The following is an 18,858-nucleotide window of genomic DNA, read 5'->3' on the forward strand; positions in this document are numbered from 1 at the left end:
AAAGCGAAAAAACAAAACCTGCAAAAAAACCATCCGACCACAAGGACCCCCGGAGCCCAAGATGCTGATCCTCACAGAGACCTCTGCCGGCTATGCGCTGCTGAAAGCCAAGGACAAGAAGCTGCTGTCGAAGGACACGGAGTCGCTGACTCCCGAGAGCATTGTGTCGGCGTAAGTACAGGCAGACGACGAGCGGATCAAAAATTTGCTCAGCGCTGGCAGCGGCGCGGCAGGCTGCAGATTGCGCCTGGCGCCGCGGCCGCGGCCAGCACATTGCAAGAGCGATGCTGACGACCAGGCTCAAAATCAAGGCGTTCTCCAAGTTCGACTCGGCCGCATCTGCGCTGGAGGAGATCAACTCGGTGATCGACGGCAAGGTGTCGACCAAGCTGGCCTCGCTGCTGGGCGAGTTCAACGACGAGAAGAAGACCAAGCTGGTGGTCGCGGACCCGAAGCTCGGCAATGCGATCAACAAGTTCCCCGAGCTGTCGTTCAAGGTGATCTCGGACGCTGCGTCGCAGGACATCTACCGTGCGATCCGCGAGCACCTGCCGTCGCTGCTGCCCGGTCTGCAGGACAAGGACATCAACATCATGTCGCTCGGTCTGGCGCACTCGATCGGCCGCCACAAGCTCAAGTTCTCGGCGGACAAGGTCGACACGATGATCGTGCAGGCCATCGGCCTGCTGGACGACCTCGACAAGGAGCTCAACACATACGCCATGCGTGTCAAGGAGTGGTACGGCTGGCACTTCCCGGAGATGGCCAAGATCGTGCAGGACAACCTGGCGTACGCCAAGGTGATCAAGACGATGGGCTACCGGTCCAAGGCGGCCGAGACGGACTTCTCGTCGGTGCTGCCGGAGGAGATCGAGACCGTGCTCAAGTCGGCGGCGGAGGTGTCGATGGGCACCGAGATCACCGAGTTTGACCTGGCCAACATCAACGCGCTGGCCGACCAGATCATCGAGTTCACCGAGTACCGCGAGCAGCTGAGCAACTACCTGAACGCGCGCATGGCCGCGATCGCGCCCAACCTGACCGCGCTCGTCGGCGAGCTTGTTGGCGCGCGCCTGATTGCGCACACCGGCAGCCTGATCTCGCTGGCCAAGGCGCCGGCGTCGACGATCCAGATCCTGGGTGCCGAGAAGGCGCTGTTCCGCGCGCTCAAGACCAAGCACAACACGCCCAAGTACGGCATCATCTACCACGCGTCGCTCATCGGCCAGGCCACCGGCCGCAACAAGGGCAAGATCGCGCGCATGCTGGCGGCCAAGATCGCCGTGTCGCTGCGCTTCGACGCCCTGTCCGAGGACCGCGAGGACGTGGCTACGATCGGCTTCGAGACCCGTGGCAAGATCGAGTCGCGTCTGCGCGCGCTCGAGGGCCGCGAGATCGCGACGATGTCCAACGGCGCGCGCGTGGTCACCAACCAGCAGCAGCAGCAGAAGTTCGAGTTCGCCACCCAGAAGGCCTACAACGCTGACGCCGACGCTGTCGCGACCACGTCCCGCAAGATTGTCGAGATCGACGAGGACATGAAGGACGCGTCCGAGTCCGAGTCCGAGTCTGAGGACGAGAAGAAGGTCGAGAAGAAGGTCGAGAAGAAGGAGAAGAAGGAGAAGAAGGAGAAGAAGGAAAAGAAGGAGAAGAAGGAGAAGAAGGAGAAGAAGGAGAAGGCCAAGAAGCGTAAGCTGGACGACAGCGACGACGAGGGCGACAAGAAGAAGAAGGAGAAGAAGGATAAGAAGCATAAGTCGAAGTAAGCGCGCCAAGAGCGACGCAACGATAACCACGGCTGAAAACTGGATGTGTATGTAATTAGGTTCCTTTTGATATCTTCTATTTTGTCGTCTTTTTTGTATGTTTTTGACAAAAGTCTGATCTGTATTCTATTAGATCTAATCGAGCATTTCTCGCTGGAATGGTCGGGGACCCTGGGGCCCGGCAGGACGTAGACATAGTCACAGAGGGGCTCTGGGCCGTGTGCCAGACGCTGAGAGCCGATTTGGAGCTGGTAGACCGTTTAGCCGGTCGGGGGGATTTCAGGCGCGACGATGTCTGCGGCCCGTCCTCGGCTGGATCGGCCCATAAACTCCGCCAGACACTCCCAGCACCCCCTACGACCGTCCCATGCGGTTTGCCGTGTGTTTTCTGCCCGGCGTCGAGCGGAAAACGGGTTCCCGCGGGACTGTCGAAAAATGCGTCGTCGACCAAACTGGACTTGTCCCAATTTTGGTAAATAAGCTGCTACTGCCGCCTCAGGCACCCGACTACACAACGGTCTCTACACAACCCACGTCGGCCGGTCGGCCGCCGGCCGAACCGCATCGACCAGATCACCAAGGCATTGACCTTGCTTACAGGCCCAGCCGGCCGTCTACAGCGCCAGCCGTCCACTTCCTTTCCTAGTTTGCCAGTCATATCAATGTTCGTTGCGATATTATACACAAAAGTCCACGAGCACATGTCGCTGGCAGCCCGGCACAGACGCAGTCTATGCACCGAGTCGGCCGGACGAGTAGACGTCTAGGCACCGTGGTCAAAGAGCATGGACACGGACTCGCCGTTGTGGATCCGGCGGATACTGTCGTCAGCGCGCTCAAACGTATACTTACGCCTCGGCAAAGATGCGCGACACGTCCAGGACCTCGAGCTTGTCGCCCAGCGCCTGCAGGTGCTCGTCCTGAGGCGCCGAGTTGGTGGTGACGACCTTGTCGATGGCCGAGGCGCGGATGCGCTGGACCGCGTCGCCCGAGAAAATGCCGTGGGTGATGATCGCGTAGACCTTGATGGCGCCGCGGTCCTTGAGCAGCTTGGCCGCACGGGTGATGGTGTTGGAGGTGTCCACGAGGTCGTCGATAAGCAGCGCCACGCGGCCGGTGACGTCGCCCACAAGCATCATCGTGGCCGTGTTGGCCTTGTCCTTGATCGCGCGGCGGTCCTTGTGGATGAGCGCAAAGTCCATGCCGAGCGCGTCGGCGATGGCGGTCGCGCGCTTGGCGCCGCCGGCGTCGGGCGAGATGATGACGGCGTCCTGGTAGTCGGGGATGCACGTCGAGATGTACCGCTGGAGCAGCGGCTTGCCGTACAGGTTGTCGACGGGGATGTCGAAGAAGCCCTGGAACTGCGGGTCGTGCAGGTCCATGGTGATGATGTGGTCGGCGCCGGCGCATGTCAGCAGGTCGGCGACGAGCGTGCCGGCCTGGGCGACCCACTCCTTGTAGCCCGTGTTGTTCTCGGCCAGGCCCTCGGGGAACCAGAGGTCGCGCTTGCTGCCGCCGGACGGCGTGCGCAAGCCCGTCAGCGGGAACTCGGGCGGCTCCTTGCCGTAGACCGCGCTGTGGTGGCCGAGCGACGAGTGCGACCGCGGCGACGGCGGCACGCTCTCGAACGTGTACGGGCCCTTGGCGACCGGCTTGGCCAGCGGCGCGCCGACCTTGTTGTACGGCACGTCCGGCTGCCGGCTGTAGGGGAACAGCGGCATCACGGCCGTCACGCGCCGCGCGGACGCGGTCTTGCAGGCCGAGATCGTGATCAGGAGCTCCATGAAGTTGTCGTTGACGTGGCCGCAGCCTGCGGTCAGCGCCGGGCGCGCAGAGACTCACCTGACTGGATCACGTAGACGTCCTTCTCGCGCACCGAGTCGATGATCTTCACCGACGTCTCGCCGTTGCTGCCGTGTCAGTGTCTCCATCCAGCCCGGGGAAGGCCGCGGACGGCCGGGGCCGGCGCTGGCGGCCGCGCCGCGCGGCACCGCCCGCCCGGCCGCCGCCCGGCCGCTCCGCTGCCACGTACCTGAACTTGTTGGTGGTCAGCGCGCCCTGGGGGATGCACAGCAGCTGGCAGATGCCGGCCACCAGCTCCGGGTGAGACGAGCCCCCGAACACCACCAGGTTGCGAACCATATCGGCTGAAACGTTTTGCAGAGTCACCTCGATCTCTGGAGCTCGCTGTCTGGGACTGCGAGCCGTGCGTATGCGTGTGTCTGCGGAGATCTTGAGAAAAGTCCTGTTCTTGCGCCGGGCGTTTGCTGGCGGACGCAAAAAAATCTTTCAAAACGGTTATGCGCGCGGCGTTTGTAGGGAATATGGCGCGAGTGCGGCGGATTTGCGCGGATGTGCAGGTGGTTTGTCCCAAATCCCAAGCCAACCGCTGAAAACGTGGACGAGAAAAAATTTGGCGCACGTCAGATCACAGCCAGCGAGCAAGAGCACGCTGCGCGAGAGCAATGGCCCCCTCGAGGAAATGGACGGCGCTGAAGCCGCCGCTGACGGCCTGGGTGTGAGTGCGGACGGGAGCGCGGGATCGAACGGGACTGACGGCAGGGCCGAGGCGATTTCGTCGCAGGGCTTCCGCAAGATGACGCCGGTACAGGCGTCGACGGTGCCGATGTTTGGCCAGCACAAGGACGTGGTTGTGGAGGTAGGTTCGGGGCGCGGGCGGAGCGCGGGGCCTGGGCGGAGAGAAGTGCGGCTATATGGTCGCGTGCGGCGCATAGCCGCCGCCGGAGGCGCACGCTGCGGCGCACAGCCGCGGCCGCGCATATAGCCGCCGGCGGCCGGCCGCCGACCATATAGCCGCACCGCATATAGCCGCCGCCGACCAATGCTGACCCCAGGCCGTCACCGGCTCCGGCAAGACGATCGCGTTCCTGCTCCTGGCCATCGAAATGCTCCTCCGGGCCGAGCCCGTGCCTCCGCGGCACGTCGGCGCCCTGATCATCGCGCCGACGCGCGAGCTGGCGTCGCAGATCTACGGCGTCCTGGCGACGCTGCTCGAGTTCCAGCACCTGCAGACCGAGGCCGACGCGCCCGCCCCCGGGGCTGACGCGCCCGCTCTCCCCGCCGACCCCGCGCCGGTCCTCCGCGGCCAGCTGCTCATCGGCGGATCCAAGCTCGAGGCCGACGTCGACGCCTTCGTGCGCGACAGCCCCCAGATCGTCGTCGGCACCCCCGGCCGGCTGCACGAGTTCCTCGGCGCCCGGCAGGTCCACGCCGGCCGGCTCGAGCTGCTCGTCCTGGACGAGGCCGACCGGCTGCTGGAGATGGGCTTCGACAAGACCATCAACGGCATTCTCTCCATGCTGCCCAAGCAGCGCCGCACCGGCCTCTTCTCGGCCACCATCACCGACGCCGTCGGCGAGCTCGTGCGCGTCGGCCTGCGGAACCCCGTCAAGATCACGGTCAAGGTCGGCGACGGCGACGGCGAGCAGCGCGTGCCGAGCACGCTCAGCCTCGGCTACGTCACTCTGGCCGCCCAGGACCGCGTGGCCGCGCTGCTGCAGTTCCTGGCCACCGCGGACTACGCCAAGGCGATCGTGTACTTTGCGTCGGGCTCGTCCGTGCTGTACTTCTACCAGCTGCTGACGGACCCGCTGGCCAAAGTGCCCGGCGCCAGCCTGGAAGGCCTCAAGCTGCACTCGCTGCTCGGCAAGCTGGCGCCGGCCGCGCGCGAGAAGACCCTGACGCGGTTCGCGCAGACACTGGACCGGGCCGTTCTGCTGACGACGGATGTGGCCGCGCGCGGGCTGGACGTGACCGCGGTCGATCTCGTCGTCCAGTTCGACGCCCCGGACGACTCGGCCATGTTCATGCACCGCGCCGGCCGCGCCGGCCGCGCCGGCCGCGCCGGCCGCGCGGTCGTCTTCCTCGGCCCCGGCCGCGAGCAGGGCCTCGTGGACGTGCTGGCGGTCAAGAAGGTCCGGCTGGCGCCGACCGAGGTTCCCGCGCCCGCCGGGCTCGACTCGCTCACCAGCGACGTCCGGCGCCGCGCGCGGGCGTGGACCACGGCCAGCCGCGAGCACTACGACCTCGCGGTGATGGCCTACGTGTCGTTCGTGCGGTTCTACACCAGGCACACCATGAGCAGCATCTTCCACCTGGGCGAGCTCGACTTTGCCGGCCACGGCCAGGCGTACGGCCTCGTCCGGCTGCCGCGCATGCCCGAGACGCGCAGCCGCAAGGACCTGCCCGAGGGCGGGTGGCTGGAGCCCGGGTTCGACGTAAGTGCCCGCGCGGACGTGCTGACGCCAGATGGACGCGCTCGCGTACACGGACGCCAAGAAGGAGGCCGCCCGGCTGGCCGCGCTCGAGCAGAGCCGCGCGCCGCGCGCCAAGCCCCAGAGCGAGATCCACAAGAACCAGGCGTGGTCCGACAAGGCGGTGCGCGCCGAGCGGCGCGAGGGCCGGCGCGAAAAGAAGCGCGCCCGGCTGGGCCCCGCGCCCACCGTCGACAGCCTCGCCGCGGCGTCGTCCGACGACGACGACGACCTCGCCGAGGACTGGAAGGCGCTCGTCTCCGGGCGCAAGCGCCGGGCCGCGCCCAGCGCGGACTTTGGGGACCTCTAGCATGTATTATACTACTCGGCCTTGCCCTTGGTGTCGTCGAGAATGTCCGGGGCGGCGGCCACGGCGGCGGCGACGGCCACCGGCGCGTCCACCACGGCCACCGGCTTCTTGCCCACGCGGCCCTTGACAATGGCCACCATCTTCGAGAACCAGTACACGTTCAGACAGTCGAGCGCCAGGTTCGAGCCGAGCACGGCCAGCGGCGCGACCGGCGCCAGCCGCTCGCGCACCGCCCACAGGTCCAGCGCCAGCCGCGCGACCGAGTAGAAGCCCCAGACGATGCGGATGCCAAAGAACGAGGCCATGAGCAGCGCGCCGTTGATGAGCTGCAGGCGCTCGGGCACCGTGCCCGCCGGCAGGTGCGTCGAGAACCAGTGCACGTTCAGGAACGGCGTCGAGGCCTCGAACAGCAGGAACACCGGGCCGTAGTACATCAGGAACGGCTTGAAGCTCAGGGTGAAGACCAGCAGCGAGCCCACGCCGTGGACGACAAAGCCGACGCCAAAGTACTTGACGTAGCGGATGCTGACGTACGAGTCCCAGGCAAAGTAGCCCACGGCGAACGCGTAGACCATGCCGCCGTAGCCCGAGTACGCGAAGATGTGGTCGCGCTGCAGCGCGGGCTCCCAGAACGCCGGGAACGACAGCGCCAGGATGAGCAGGCACTGGACCATGGAGACGACATGGATGTCGAAGTTGAGCTGCGTGCGCGGCTTGAGGTTGGCGTACGCCTTGTAGCCGCGGAAGAACGTCGGCGAGAGCACGAAGATGGTCTGGTAGAGCACGAACGCGAGGACGACTTCGTGGAAGTGCAGGGCGAGCGTGGGCAGGCCGAGCGCGTCACAGAGCGGCAGGAGCTTCTGTTCGACCGCGGGCGGGTACTGAACATACAGCGGGTCTCTCCAGAAAGGAGCGCCTTCGGACCACATGGCTGCCATGGCTGGTGTCTGGGGTGAGCGACGGCGACGGACAGACGTACCAGGGAGGGGGCCGGGGAGCTGGTGGAGGCCTAGGTCGTGGACGGGCCAGTCGGATGCTGGAGGCTGCGGTTGGCGTCACGTGATCGGACTGTTGGGGAGGCGCCTGCGCCGCACGGGCTGGGAGACGGCTGCCGCGGCTGGAGCTTGGCGCTACGTGGAGGCCGTGCGGCGGTGCTGGTGACGCTGGCTGTGATCTGGCGGGCGTGCGGGCGGCTGTGTGCGCGAGGCGCGTGCGGGTGTATGCACGGGTGCGGGTATGCGCGGGTGCGGGTGTATGCGCGGGCGCGGGTGTATGCGGGGGCTGCGGCGGAGAGCGTATGCGGTGCGGCGGTGCGGCGGTGCGGCGGTGCGGCGGTGCGCGGTGCGGCGGTGCGGCGGTGCGGCGGCGGCGGCGACATGCGGCCATGCGGACACGCGGCTACATCGCAGTGGCTGCATTGCGCCGTGCGGCTGCGCGGCCCGCATGGCAGCGGCTACATGAAGGTGCGGCTATATGGCAGCGGCTACATGCAGCGGCTACATGCAACGGCGTGCGGCTATATGTCACGGCGGCCATATGCCACGGCGGCTATATGCCACGGCGGCTATCCCCGACATGCCACCGACGGCCGTTCCATGCCACCAACGGCCGCTCCATGCCACCAAAGGCCGCTCCATGCCACCAAAGGCCGCTCCGTCCCACCAAAGACCGCCTACGACCCCACCCTTTGGCACCGGCGTGCCCTACGGCCGCAGCTACATCGCACCGGCATCGCCCTGCGACACGGCCACGTCTCCCGCACGCCACACACTCTGAAGCATTAACTACTCTATGAAATCAAAAAGCCCACGGACAAAAAGGGCCGGCGCTGGGCCAATGTTCGGCATGACATTTTGGGCGCCTAAAAGACCGAGATGTAGTTCTGGATGCGCTCCTTCTGGTTCTGGGCAATGCACTCGGCAATCCAGGTGATGTTGCGGATCTCCTGCTCCTTGGCCTTGACCCAGGCCCACAGCAGCGAGTAGGTGAACTGCTGGGTGAACGCGTTCCGGCACAGCTCCATCTCGCGCAGGTAGAAGTGGTCCTCGAGCGACTTGTTGTTCGAGGTGTCGAAGAAGCCCTTGTACTCGCCCACGGACTCGACCGCGATGCGCACCTGCTCAATGTCGTCCGCCGAGGCCAGGGCCTCGGTGCCGACCGGGTACAGCCGGCCGAGCTTGGGCGAGAGCTGGATGCGCTCCTCGCGCGTGATCTCGGTGCCGAACGAGTTGAGCGAGATGTTGATCAGCCGGCGGTCGGCCTCGAACTGCAGCAGCGACTGCATGATCTGGTTCGACGGCGCCTGCAGGTTGGCGCAGAACGCGTTGAAGTCCTCGAGGTACGCGCGGTAGAGCGTGTTGCGGATGATCTCGATGTTGAGGTCGTCCAGGTCGTTGGCCGAGAAGCAGTCCTTGAAGTACGGCGCAATCGGCGTGTCGATCAGCACCGAGTTGTACAGCTCCTCGACGTTGGTCGCCACGCACAGCGCCGGCAGCGACTCGAACCAGCCGAGGGGGTGGCAGCGGTCGAGCAGCTCGTGCGTGTCGCGCTCGTGCAGCGTGCCCGTGATAAGCAGCGCGATGTTGTCGATCATGTACGCGTACGTGATAAAGTCCATGAACTTCGACAGCGGCTCCACCGCCTGCGCCCGGATGTACCGGAACTCGTCAATCATCTTCTGCGTGGCCTTCTCGGCGATGATGGACGTCGACAGCTGTCCGGGCACGTTGGCCAGGAACGAGCCGTAGTCCGTGGCCGACAGCTGCAGCTTGAGGTCTGCGTCAGCACGCCCGTGGCGCCCACCTACCCTCGAGCGAGTCGCACTGCGTCAGGTTGACGTAGTTGGCGCTCGTGAGAAGCCCGGCCCGGTATCCGCGCACGATGCCCTCGATGTATCCGCTGCTCGGTCAGCCCTGCGTCCGCCCGCGCCGCCGCCGCCGGGGCCGGGCCGCCTGCTGCGCCCGGCGGCGACCGCTGCCGCCGCCGCTGCCCGGGCCCGTCGCCGCCCGTGCCCGCCCGGCCTCGTGCCCGCTCGGCCGTCTCCACACTCAATGCTTACTTGTTTCCGTTGAAAAAGACTCCCTCCATGGCGTCTGCTGTAGCTCACGCGGCGAACCAGGCGATGATGTATTCCGGCTGACTTCTGATGGTATCGGTGTGCGACACCCGTGTGTTTCTGTCGAGGCGATGAAAAGGCGACGGTGAGGAAACGACGACTAGGACAATCGAACACTAGGAAAATCCCGATTACACTATACGGCGCCGCCCAAACCGGCCGACGCTGGACTCGACCGCGCCTGCGCGACGCCACACCACACGCCCGCGGCCCCGGGCTCGCCCGCACCTGCGCCGCACGTCGCCGGCCGCGGCTGCCGCCGCACGCGCGCGCGCGCGCGCTGCCCGCGCCCGCCGGCCGGCCGGAGACGGCCGAGCGCGCCGGCGACGGTGGCCGCGCCGGCCCTGCGGCGGGCTCGCGCGAGCCGGCGCGCCACTGCGGGCCGCGGCCGCTGGCGGGGCGCGGGCCGGCGGGCCCACTCGCGCCGCACGCTGTGCGGCTCAGCGCCACCGCCCCACTGCACCGCCGCACAGCGTGCGGCGCGGCGCCCGCCCGGCCCCACCACTCAGCACGCACCACGCCACACGTGACCTTATCGTTGCCATCTCGACTGCACTAGTCCGCCACTACACGGCCGACCCTGGCCGGCGCAGGCGGCGGGAGCTGGAGCGGTGCGCCCGCCGGCGAGTCTGCGATTGGGCGGTGTCGCTTGTGCCACCGGCGGGCATCGCCGCGGGCCGGGTAAGGCGGGCGCGGCCTGGCGCCGAGCCGCATAGCGTGCGGCCAGGCGCAGGGCGCGGCGTCGCGTTACCCGGCGGCGCGGGCGCCGCACGCCGCGCGGCGCGCAGGGTAACTCCACGTCTAGGCCGCCCGCCCGTCGCCGTGCACCTCACCATGGCCGACCCGTTGCTCGAACTCCTGGCGCCGCGGCTGTCGGCCAGCGCAGCGGACGCGCTCGCCGCCCGGCAGCCCGCGGCGGGCGCCTACCTGCGGCGGATGCGCGGGCTGTCGCTCGCCGCGCTCTCCCGCGAGTCCGAAACGCTCGGAGCGTCGCTGGCCGCCGCCGACCGGGCGCAGACCGCGCTCGCAATGGAGTCCAAGCCGCGGCTGATCGCCGCGTCCGGCACGCTCGAGCGCGTGCTCGGCAGCCTCGAGAGCCTGCTCGCGACCGCGCCCGAGCTCGGCGCCGCCCTGCCCGCGCTCGAGGCCGAGGCCGCCGCGTTCGCGCCCGTCTCGGACCGATCGGCGTCGGCCGCGCTCCTGGCCAACGTCGACAAGATCCTGGACGTGCTCGAGCTGCCGGCGCTGGTGCTGACGTGCGTCCAGAACGGCTACTACGCCGAGGCGCTGGACCTGGTCGGCCACGTGCGGCGGCTGGCGATCCGGTTCCACGACGTGGGCATCGTGCGCAAGGTCCAGGCCGAGGTCGACGGCGCGCTGCTCGAGATGACGACCACGCTGCTGCGGCTGCTGCGCGAGAACGTGCAGCTGCCGACGGCGATCAAGGTCGTCGCGTACCTGCGGCGGCTGCCGCCGTTCCAGACCGCGCCCGACGCGACGCTGCAGCTGCAGCACATCTACCTGCTGTCGCGGTCGACGCACCTGCGCGGGCAGTACGCGGCCCTCAAGCCGCTGCGGCCGATGCCGGAGAAGTACCTCAAGCGCTACATCGAGCTCTTCCGGGAGCACGTCTTCGCTGCCGTCGTCGGCTTCCACTCGATCTTCCCGGCGCCGGCCGGCGGCGACGCGGCCGCGGACCAGCTGCTGGCCTCGTTCGTGCACCACGCCGTGGCGGACCTCTCCGCGCGCGCGCACGAGACGCTGCCGCACGTCGCCGACCCGACCACGCGCGCGACGCTCCGGCTGCAGGCCATCTACTCGTCGCAGTCGCTCGCCCGCGTCCGCGGCGAGTTCTGGCCCGTGCTGGCCGCGCCCGCCGCAGCCGCGCCGTGGGTCGCCGCCGTCGCCAAGCAGCGCGAGCTCGCCCGTCGCATAAAACCGCTCTAGTTCAATTCATATGTACATCTAGACCAGCAACTGCGCCGTCGCCGGCACCTCCGCCAGCACCAGCCGGTCGCTCAGGCCCAGCTTGCGCAGGCAGTCCACGTACCGGCTCGTCGAGTGGTCGCGCAGATACCGCAGCACGGCGTTGCGCTTCCGCACCAGGATCGACAGCCGCGTCAGCGACCGCTTGTCCTTGTTGTTGTACTTGAGGTGCTCCGCCAGCGCCACCACACGCATCATCCACACGCCGGCCTGGACCTCGGCCGTGCCCGTGTCGTGCTCGTGCTGGCCGAGCGCGCGGACCACCCACTGCGTCTGCTGCTTCTTCCACGTCATGTACGACGCGTTCTTCATGCCCAGCACGTCCATCACGATCTGCCGCTTGGCCTCCTCCTGCTTGAGCACGGTCTCGAGCGTGTACTCGGCGCCGCGTAGCCGCTCCATGGCGGCCTGCTCGAGCCCGCTGAAGAGAGTGTTGATCTCGGTCTCGGCGTAGCCGTAGCCGGGCACAAAGCCGCGGGTCTCGGCGACGGCCTCGCCGGCCGGCTCCTGCGCGCGCGGGTCCGTCGAGCCGAGCGAGCGCATCAGGTGCCGCGTGATGGGCGAGAAGCTGCCGTAGATGGCGTGGAACTTGCCGTTGTCGGGCTCGCCGACGTAGAGCCCGTCGGTCTTGTCGGCCGCGAGAGCCTTGCGCTCGGCGACGCGCCGCCGGAACGCCTTGGACTGCGCGCCGCGGACCTGCTGCATGGCCGCGGACCACGAGGCGACGGCCACGCTCGGCCGGGCGCCGCCGGACGGCATTGCTCTTGCCAGCATCGTCGTTCTCAACATGTCGATTGTCGTCTGCGTGGACGCCGGCGCGGTAAAAATTTCAATGCGCACGCGGCGGCGGGGCGGATGCGGCATAGGTGCGGAGTGCTGTGGCGCGGTGCCGGGCGGGCGTTACCCGGGCGGGCGTTACCCGGGCGCGCAGTTACCCGGGCGCCCAATTACCCGGCGCTGGCCGGCTCGCCCGCGCAGCCCTAGCCCAGCTTCCCGGCCGCGCAGACCGTCCTCCGTCCTCAACCGCACGCGCCTCCATACGGCCCGGCGCCAGTCCCTGCGGACCTCTCAGACACCATGAGCTCGCGCGCCGTGCGCCGCGCCCTCAAGAACCAGGAGCACGAGCTTCTCGGCGGCAAATACCTCAAGCAGCAGCCCGCCGACGCCGGCTCCGAATCCAGCAGCGACGACGCTCCGCCGCCGCCCAAGCCGTCGCTGTTTGCGCTCCTCGGCGGCGACGACGATGCCGGCAGCGCGGACGACTCGGACGCGGCCGATCCGCCGGCTGCGCCGGCCGCCCGGCCCGCCGCCGACTCGGCCGATTCGGCCGACGACAGTCCCCCCGCGCCTTCCAAGCCCGCACCCAAGCGCAAGGCCAAGAAGAAGAAGGCCAAAAAGGGCCGGCGCGAGCCGTCGCCACCGCCGCGGCGTCCCTCGGTCGGCCTCGACGAGATCGACGCCGCCGTGGCCGAGCTGGATCGCAAATACGGCGCCAGCGTCCCGGTCTCGCCGGCCGCGTCGACCGCGGCCGCCGACGACGATGCCGACGCCAAGCTGCTGGCCGTCAACCCCCGCAACTTCGATCCCGACACGGAGATGCGCAAGCTCTTCGGCCGCGACGTTCTGCACGAGGAGGCGCCCGCGCGCCGGCGCGGCGGCCGTCGCGGCATGGTCCGCGGCCAGCGCGACATCCGCGGCCAGAAGTTCACATTCGTCAAGCCCGGCGAGGAGTGGCCGCCGTTCCACGAGGGCGGGATGGGCATGGAGATGCTGCGCGACCCGTCCGACGCGCCCGGCCGCCCGGACCTGACCGCGTTCAAGTTCACGCACTCGCGCACGTACATGAACGTGCAGATGCAGTTCTTCACGTGCATCCGCCTGGGCGAGGCCGAGATGCTCGTCAACCTGCTGGCGCACTACCCGTACCACGTGTCGCTGCTGCTGCAGGTCGCCGAGATGCTCGAGTTCCAGGGCAACCACACCAAGAGCGCCGAGCTGATCGAGCGCGCGCTGCTGAGCTTCGACGTGGCCATGAACACCATGTTCCGCTTCACAACAGGCAAGGTCCGGCTGCCGTTCAAGTACTACGAGAACCGCGGGTTCTACCAGGTCGTGTACAAGCACGCGCTCAAGATGGCCCGCCGCGGCACGTGGGGCACGGGCCTCGAGTTCCTGAAGCTGCTGCTGGGGTAAGTGGCCGGCCGGACGCGCTGACGCAGTCTCTCGGCCGAAACAGACCCGTACCGGGTCCTGCTCATGATCGACCAGTACGCCGTCAACGCGCGGAGCTTCCAGTTCCTGGTCGACCTGGCCGGGGCGGCGGCGTTCCGCAAACGGCTGGCGGTGCTGCCCAACATGGCGTTCTCGGCCGCGCTCGCGCAGCACTACCTGGCGCCCAAGACGGCCAAGGGTGCGGACGCGCTGACTGCGGCGGCGGCCAAGTTCCCGTGGGTCGCGTGCCACCTGGCGTCGGCCGTCGGCGTGGCCGTGCCCGAGCGCTGGACCGAGTTCGAGAACGCGCCGTCGGTGTACCAGCAGATCCTGACCGAGCTGTTTGTGGCGCGCAGCAAGGACCTGTGGACGTCGCCCGAGCTCAAGAGCCTGCTCCAGGGCGTCCTGGCGGGCCCCGCGCGGCCCGCGCCGCCGGCCAAGGTCCTCGCGCAGCGCGAGGTCGACCGCGACCTCGCCCGGCACGTCATGCTCGCCAACATCCCCGGCGCGCTCACGCTGCTGCCGCGCAAGTACACGGACGAGGAGATCTGGGGCGACGACGTGCTGCCGCCGGCCGACAACGTCTCGCCGTACGCCAGCGGCGACGACGGCGCGGCCGAGCAGGACGCCGGCAGCCGGATCGAGGCGCTCTGGCGGTCGATCAACCCGATGCTCTACCGCTGGCCCGGGGGCAACGCCGCCGAGGCCGACGACGACGAGTTCTCGGACGACGGGTTCTCGGACGACTCGGCCGAGGAGCTGGACATCCCGCGGCGGCCGACGGCGTTCATCGAGGAGTACGACTCGGCCGACGACTCGGCCGGCGACGGCTCGGGCTACGAGTCCTGGGACGAGGCCGACCAGGAGGCGGCCGCGCAGCAGGACGCCGAGGCGTACCTCTCGGAGCTGCACATGCAGCCGTCCGAGAGCACGTCGCGGATGATGAGCCTGTTCCGGCAGCTGATGAGCCCGTTCCGGATGCAGAACGGCGGCGTGGAGGACGACGACGACGACGACTTTGACGTGTCGGACTCGGACACAGCGGGCCGGTAGTACATAGCAAGCATTGAGCCGCACGCCGTGCGGCTCGCCCTCTGGCGCTCGCTTCCGCGCCACGCGGAGCCCTGGCGGCCCGCCCTCCGCGGCTTGTGCGTTCGGGCTAGCGCAGGTGGCGGAGGTACGCCCGCGGACGTGTTCCGGCTGTGGCGGGTCCGCTGGGCCACGCACGCGGCCTATAAACGGCGAGGACGGCGGCGGTACCCGGCCAGCACGCGCCGTAGCCGACGGTACCCACAGCCACCGTGGCGCGGCGTGGCTGGCCGGCATGTGCGCCGCTGCAGCTGTGCGCGCGGCGGCTTCCGGGCGCGTCTAGCGCGGGCCGTAGCCGGCCATAACCAGCCTAGCGCGTCGGTTGTGCGCGGCCCGGAGGTATCGCCGGTGCACGCCGGACAGCCGCGACCCGGCGCGGCGGCGCCGTGACGCAGCGGTCCACCGCGGCGGGCGCGTGCCTGCGCCGGCGCGCGCGGCGGCCGGCCGTGGATGGCTTCGGCGGCCGCAACGTGGCCGCGACGGCGCGCGTGCATAGGCGCGCTGTGGCGCGGCCGGCGGTGCAGGCACGGCGCACAGCGACCCGGGCGCATGTGACGGTTCTGGATCACAATGTGATCGGCACGGCGGCTGTGAGCGCGAATGGCGCCACGCCCTGTGGCGCGGCCCCTGTCTGCCGCAGCCACGGCTGGGCGCCGAGCGCTGAAGGCGCACCGCCGCAGCACCGCCCGGCCGCCGCCAGGCCGCCAGGCCCGGGCTGTGCTGCCGGCGCGCCGGCGCCGAGCACGCCCGGCCGATCTGTGCCCACTGCCCGGGTCCGCCCGCCCGGCGCCTCGTACGCGGCTGCAGCCGCCAGCGTGGCGGCCGCCCGCCCTTTCTGGCCGCGGCGACGCCTGGCGCCGTCGCCTGGCGTCGCCGCGGCAGTCGGCCCATGTCACCCGACCCTCCGGCGCCCCAAAAAACTGTAATCGCTAGTCGACGCTCCCGTCTCCGGCCCGCACTGCGCCGTGCCGTGCCACCGGCAATTGGCCAGCCGCCGCCGGCAGATCACCCGTTGGCGCCCGGGACACCTGGCCGGAACAACTCTCCCGGCAGCCGTCGTCGCGGGCCCGGCCGTCCCCCCCCGGCGTCATTGGTGCCGTCCGGCGCGGCGCGCGCGCCCGGCGCGCGCCGCCGCCATCCGCCCGCCCGGCCATCCGCCGCCAGCCGACCCGGCTGCAAACGCTGCCGCCAGCGCTCCGGCGGCACGGCGCTACGCGTGCACTAGCCTGTTCGAGCTACCGGAGAAACTTTTTCGGAAAGTGCACGACTCGCCGCGTCGGTCATACATTGAAGTTTATCCGGGATGAAACAAAGGCTAATTCGCTATGCGAGTGCCCGCCAGATACCTCTTTTACCCTGGATCTGGCCGTACCTGCCCAATATAGAACACATCGTACCAAGAATCCGGACCCATCCATCTACACGGCTAGCCCATTACTCCATTGTGTCATTAAATCCCGTATGCAGCATGCGTCCGCCAACGCCGACTAGTACCACAGAGGCACAGTCGCAGCCCAACCACTAGTCACCGGCCGTACTCGTCGCCCGCCCTGGGTACACCGCGGTACCTCCTAACCACGGCAGCTCATTTGGCTGGCCGTCGCTCCGGCTCGGTTTATATAATTTTGGACTCCATCACCGCTTTCTTCCGTTCTGTTTTCTTTGTCCTGACTTTTGCCAAAAGTCCCCTCGCCTACTCTTTCGCCCTCCCTGGTCGAAATCGTTCTGCGCGCCTCTCCTGACTAGACACCCGCCAGTGTCTCGGTCACGACGCTCAGTTCCTTTCGCACGATGTTTGCCAAAAGACTGCTCTCGGGCACCGGTCGCAAGATCGCCGCGGGCGCCGTCGTCGGCGGCGGCCTGCTGCTGACCGGCGGCTCGCTTGTCGCCAACGACAACGCGGCGGCCTCGGTCGACACGACGGTGCCGCTCAAGTACCCGATCCCGGGCCCGTTCAAGAAGCTGCCGACCCGCGAGGAGCAGCTCGAGCGCCTGAAGACCGAGAAGTTCGACGTGCTGATCATCGGCGGCGGCGCGACCGGCGCCGGCTGCGCCCTGGACGCGGCCAGCCGCGGGCTGAAGGTCGCGCTCGTCGAGCGCGACGACTTTGGCTGCGGCACGTCCTCGCGCTCGACCAAGCTCGTCCACGGCGGCGTGCGCTACCTCGAGAAGGCGTTCTGGAACCTGGACATTGCGCAGTACAACCTCGTCAAGGAGGCCCTGGCCGAGCGCGCGACGTTCCTGCACATCGCGCCGCACCTCTCGTTCGCGCTGCCGATCATGATCCCGGTCTACACGTACTGGCAGATCCCGTACTTCTGGGTCGGCACCAAGGTGTACGACCTCGTCGCCGGCAGCCAGAACCTGGTGCCGTCGTACTTCATGACGCGCAAGCGCACGCTCGAGGCGTTCCCGATGCTCAAGGAGGACGGCCTGACCGGCGGCCTGGTCTACTACGACGGCTCGCACAACGACGCGCGCATGAACACGTCGATCGTGCTCACCGCGGCCCAGGAGGGCGCCGTCACGGTCAACCACCTCGAGGTGGTCGAGCTGACCAAGGACGCCAGCGGCAAGCTCGTCGGCGCGGTCGGCCGCGACAAGGACGGCAGCATCTACGCCGACAAGATCACGATCGAGGCCAAGTCGATCATCAACGCCACGGGCCCGTACTCGGACGCGGTCCGCTCGCTGGACGCGCCCACGGCCAAGCCCATCGTCGCGCCGTCGTCGGGCGTGCACGTCGTCCTGCCCGACTACTACGCGCCGCGCAAGATCGGCCTCATCGACCCCGCCACGTCCGACGGCCGCGTGATCTTCTTCCTGCCCTGGCAGGGCCACACGCTCGCCGGCACGACCGACGCCCCGTGCACGATCCAGAAGGACCCCATCCCGACCAACGACGAGATCTCGTGGATCATGAACGAGATCCAGAACTACGTCTCGGACGACATTGTCGTCCGCCGCGAGGACGTCCTTGCCGCCTGGAGCGGCATTCGGCCCCTCGTCCGCGACCCGCATGCCAAGAACACCGAGTCCCTCGTCCGCAACCACCTGATCACCGTCTCGGACTCGGGCCTGGTCACCATTGCCGGCGGCAAGTGGACCACGTACCGCCAGATGGCCGAGGAGTGCATCGACGAGGTTGTCTCGCGCTTCAACCTGACCACCACCGGCCCGTGCCGCACCAAGAACCTGAAGCTGGTCGGCGCCGACCACTACCGCGACCTGCTCTACATCCACCTGATCCAGACCTACGGCATCGAGACCGAGGTCGCCAAGCACCTGGCCGAGAACTACGGCGACCGCGCCTACGAGGTCCTCGAGCTGTCGGCCCTGACCGGCGAGCGCTTCCCGCTGCGCGGCGTCAAGCTGGCCCCGCAGTACAACTTCCTCGACGGCGAGGTGCGCTACGCGACCCGCAACGAGTACGCGCGCACGGCTCAGGACGTCATCTCGCGCCGTCTGCGCCTGGCGTTCCTGAACTCGACCGCCGCGCTCGAGGCCCTGCCGGTCGTGATCGACATCATGGCCGAGGAGCTCAAGTGGGACTCGACCCGCAAGGAGCAGGAGTGGAACGACACGGTCAAGTACCTGTTCTCCATGGGCCTGCCCACCACCGAGGTCATCTCGCGCTCGCAGGTCGAGGACGGCTCGTACAAGACCATCCTGGCCTACTAGCGCTTGAGCAAAAGCTTTGTTACGACTGTAGGATAACAACAAACGACTCTTTGAACTACTTGGCGGCCGCGGGCAGATTGCCGTGGGAGACGCCAGACGCTGGGCGGCTGTGCCGCACGTCGTGCGGCTCTAGGGCGCTTGTCGTGGCGGTGCGCGGGCGCGACGGCTGCGGCATAACTGCGCCAACTGCGCCTGGGCGTCTGCGGGCACAACTGCGGCGCCGTCGCGCCCCATAGATCAGACGAACATGCATGACCGTGCATGGCGCTAGTGCGCAAGCGGAAGGGCCCTGCGCACGTCGCGATGAGACGTCCCGCGATGAGCCACGGTAGGCGTCGGGACGGTCGTCCCCGCATCGCGGCTCGGAGCGTTCGGCGTCACCCAGTGACCCGATGGCCGCATACGTCATGTCCCAGCGCGGCCAGC

At 68.3% G+C, this 18,858-nt stretch overlaps 9 protein-coding genes across 9 annotated transcripts; 5 read left to right on the top strand and 4 right to left on the bottom strand.

Moving 5' to 3' along the window:
- The first annotated feature begins 4 nt into the window (after positions 1-4).
- V1510DRAFT_411470 (RNA-processing protein NOP58) lies at positions 5-1,925 on the top strand. The gene is made up of 2 exons (XM_066932904.1): positions 5-171; positions 299-1,925. The coding sequence occupies exons 1-2, from the start codon at positions 62-64 to the stop codon at positions 1,764-1,766; spliced, it is 1,578 nt and encodes a 525-aa protein (XP_066790952.1). The 5' UTR covers positions 5-61; the 3' UTR covers positions 1,767-1,925.
- Positions 1,926-2,470: 545 nt separating this feature from the next.
- V1510DRAFT_273249 (phosphoribosyltransferase-like protein) lies at positions 2,471-4,048 on the bottom strand. The gene is made up of 4 exons (XM_066930597.1): positions 3,799-4,048; positions 3,609-3,676; positions 2,619-3,576; positions 2,471-2,587 (listed from the first exon to the last, which is right to left on the bottom strand). The coding sequence occupies exons 1-4, from the start codon at positions 3,906-3,908 to the stop codon at positions 2,530-2,532; spliced, it is 1,194 nt and encodes a 397-aa protein (XP_066790953.1). The 5' UTR covers positions 3,909-4,048; the 3' UTR covers positions 2,471-2,529.
- A 314-nt stretch (positions 4,049-4,362) lies between these two features.
- Positions 4,363-6,350, top strand: V1510DRAFT_424973 (P-loop containing nucleoside triphosphate hydrolase protein; the record flags this gene model as incomplete). Its single annotated transcript, XM_066935116.1, has 3 exons — positions 4,363-4,425; positions 4,622-6,004; positions 6,036-6,350. 3 exons carry the CDS (start codon positions 4,363-4,365, stop codon positions 6,348-6,350), a joined length of 1,761 nt encoding a protein of 586 aa, XP_066790954.1.
- On the bottom strand, positions 6,336-7,537 carry V1510DRAFT_411478 (TLC domain-containing protein). The gene is made up of 2 exons (XM_066932905.1): positions 7,330-7,537; positions 6,336-7,297 (listed from the first exon to the last, which is right to left on the bottom strand). Exon 2 carries the CDS (start codon positions 7,286-7,288, stop codon positions 6,362-6,364), a length of 927 nt encoding a protein of 308 aa, XP_066790955.1. The 5' UTR covers positions 7,289-7,297; positions 7,330-7,537; the 3' UTR covers positions 6,336-6,361.
- A 635-nt stretch (positions 7,538-8,172) lies between these two features.
- On the bottom strand, positions 8,173-9,519 carry V1510DRAFT_273309 (V0 complex, c/d subunit of ATPase). The gene is made up of 3 exons (XM_066930598.1): positions 9,409-9,519; positions 9,157-9,248; positions 8,173-9,125 (listed from the first exon to the last, which is right to left on the bottom strand). Exons 1-3 carry the CDS (start codon positions 9,435-9,437, stop codon positions 8,212-8,214), a joined length of 1,035 nt encoding a protein of 344 aa, XP_066790956.1. The 5' UTR covers positions 9,438-9,519; the 3' UTR covers positions 8,173-8,211.
- A 790-nt stretch (positions 9,520-10,309) lies between these two features.
- On the top strand, positions 10,310-11,450 carry V1510DRAFT_411483 (oligomeric Golgi complex subunit 8). The gene has a single exon (XM_066932906.1). The coding sequence runs from the start codon at positions 10,402-10,404 to the stop codon at positions 11,410-11,412; it is 1,011 nt and encodes a 336-aa protein (XP_066790957.1). The 5' UTR covers positions 10,310-10,401; the 3' UTR covers positions 11,413-11,450.
- On the bottom strand, positions 11,394-12,311 carry V1510DRAFT_411485 (mitochondrial 37S ribosomal protein uS15m). Its single transcript, XM_066932907.1, has one exon. It carries the CDS (start codon positions 12,238-12,240, stop codon positions 11,431-11,433), a length of 810 nt encoding a protein of 269 aa, XP_066790958.1. The 5' UTR covers positions 12,241-12,311; the 3' UTR covers positions 11,394-11,430.
- Positions 12,312-12,528: 217 nt separating this feature from the next.
- On the top strand, positions 12,529-14,715 carry V1510DRAFT_360590 (transcriptional repressor TCF25-domain-containing protein; the record flags this gene model as incomplete). Its single annotated transcript, XM_066931028.1, has 2 exons — positions 12,529-13,640; positions 13,671-14,715. The coding sequence occupies 2 exons, from the start codon at positions 12,529-12,531 to the stop codon at positions 14,713-14,715; spliced, it is 2,157 nt and encodes a 718-aa protein (XP_066790959.1).
- A 1,624-nt stretch (positions 14,716-16,339) lies between these two features.
- Positions 16,340-18,460, top strand: V1510DRAFT_273335 (FAD dependent oxidoreductase-domain-containing protein). Its single transcript, XM_066930599.1, has one exon. It carries the CDS (start codon positions 16,543-16,545, stop codon positions 18,430-18,432), a length of 1,890 nt encoding a protein of 629 aa, XP_066790960.1. The 5' UTR covers positions 16,340-16,542; the 3' UTR covers positions 18,433-18,460.
- Positions 18,461-18,858: the final 398 nt, after the last annotated feature.

Source organism: Dipodascopsis tothii (assembly GCF_038497935.1).
Source record: "Dipodascopsis tothii strain CBS 759.85 unplaced genomic scaffold V1510scaffold_4, whole genome shotgun sequence".
In the NCBI taxonomy this organism is placed as follows: Eukaryota; Fungi; Ascomycota; class Lipomycetes; order Lipomycetales; family Lipomycetaceae; genus Neoaidaea; species Neoaidaea tothii.

What these genes read in the sequence shown, in the direction of transcription:
- V1510DRAFT_411470 (XM_066932904.1), top strand. Translation starts at nt 62, where the DNA reads ATGCTGATCCTCACAGAGACCTCTGCCGGCTATGCGCTGCTGAAAGCC. An exon ending in CCCGAGAGCATTGTGTCGGC is followed by an intron (nt 172 to 298) that starts GTAAGTACAGGC and finishes GCTGACGACCAG; the next exon opens with GCTCAAAATCAAGGCGTTCT.
- V1510DRAFT_273309 (XM_066930598.1), bottom strand. Translation starts at nt 9,437, where the DNA reads ATGGAGGGAGTCTTTTTCAACGGAAACAA. An exon ending in GTCTTTTTCAACGGAAACAA is followed by an intron (nt 9,249 to 9,408) that starts GTAAGCATTGAG and finishes CTGACCGAGCAG; the next exon opens with CGGATACATCGAGGGCATCG. An exon ending in GCAGTGCGACTCGCTCGAGG is followed by an intron (nt 9,126 to 9,156) that starts GTAGGTGGGCGC and finishes GTGCTGACGCAG; the next exon opens with ACCTCAAGCTGCAGCTGTCG.
- V1510DRAFT_411485 (XM_066932907.1), bottom strand. Translation starts at nt 12,240, where the DNA reads ATGTTGAGAACGACGATGCTGGCAAGAGCAATGCCGTCCGGCGGCGCC.
- V1510DRAFT_411478 (XM_066932905.1), bottom strand. Translation starts at nt 7,288, where the DNA reads ATGGCAGCCATGTGGTCCGAAGGCGCTCCTTTCTGGAGAGACCCGCTG.
- V1510DRAFT_273249 (XM_066930597.1), bottom strand. Translation starts at nt 3,908, where the DNA reads ATGGTTCGCAACCTGGTGGTGTTCGGGGGCTCGTCTCACCCGGAGCTG. An exon ending in CTGACCACCAACAAGTTCAG is followed by an intron (nt 3,677 to 3,798) that starts GTACGTGGCAGC and finishes CTGACACGGCAG; the next exon opens with CAACGGCGAGACGTCGGTGA. An exon ending in CGTCTACGTGATCCAGTCAG is followed by an intron (nt 3,577 to 3,608) that starts GTGAGTCTCTGC and finishes CGCTGACCGCAG; the next exon opens with GCTGCGGCCACGTCAACGAC.
- V1510DRAFT_273335 (XM_066930599.1), top strand. Translation starts at nt 16,543, where the DNA reads ATGTTTGCCAAAAGACTGCTCTCGGGCACCGGTCGCAAGATCGCCGCG.
- V1510DRAFT_411483 (XM_066932906.1), top strand. Translation starts at nt 10,402, where the DNA reads ATGCGCGGGCTGTCGCTCGCCGCGCTCTCCCGCGAGTCCGAAACGCTC.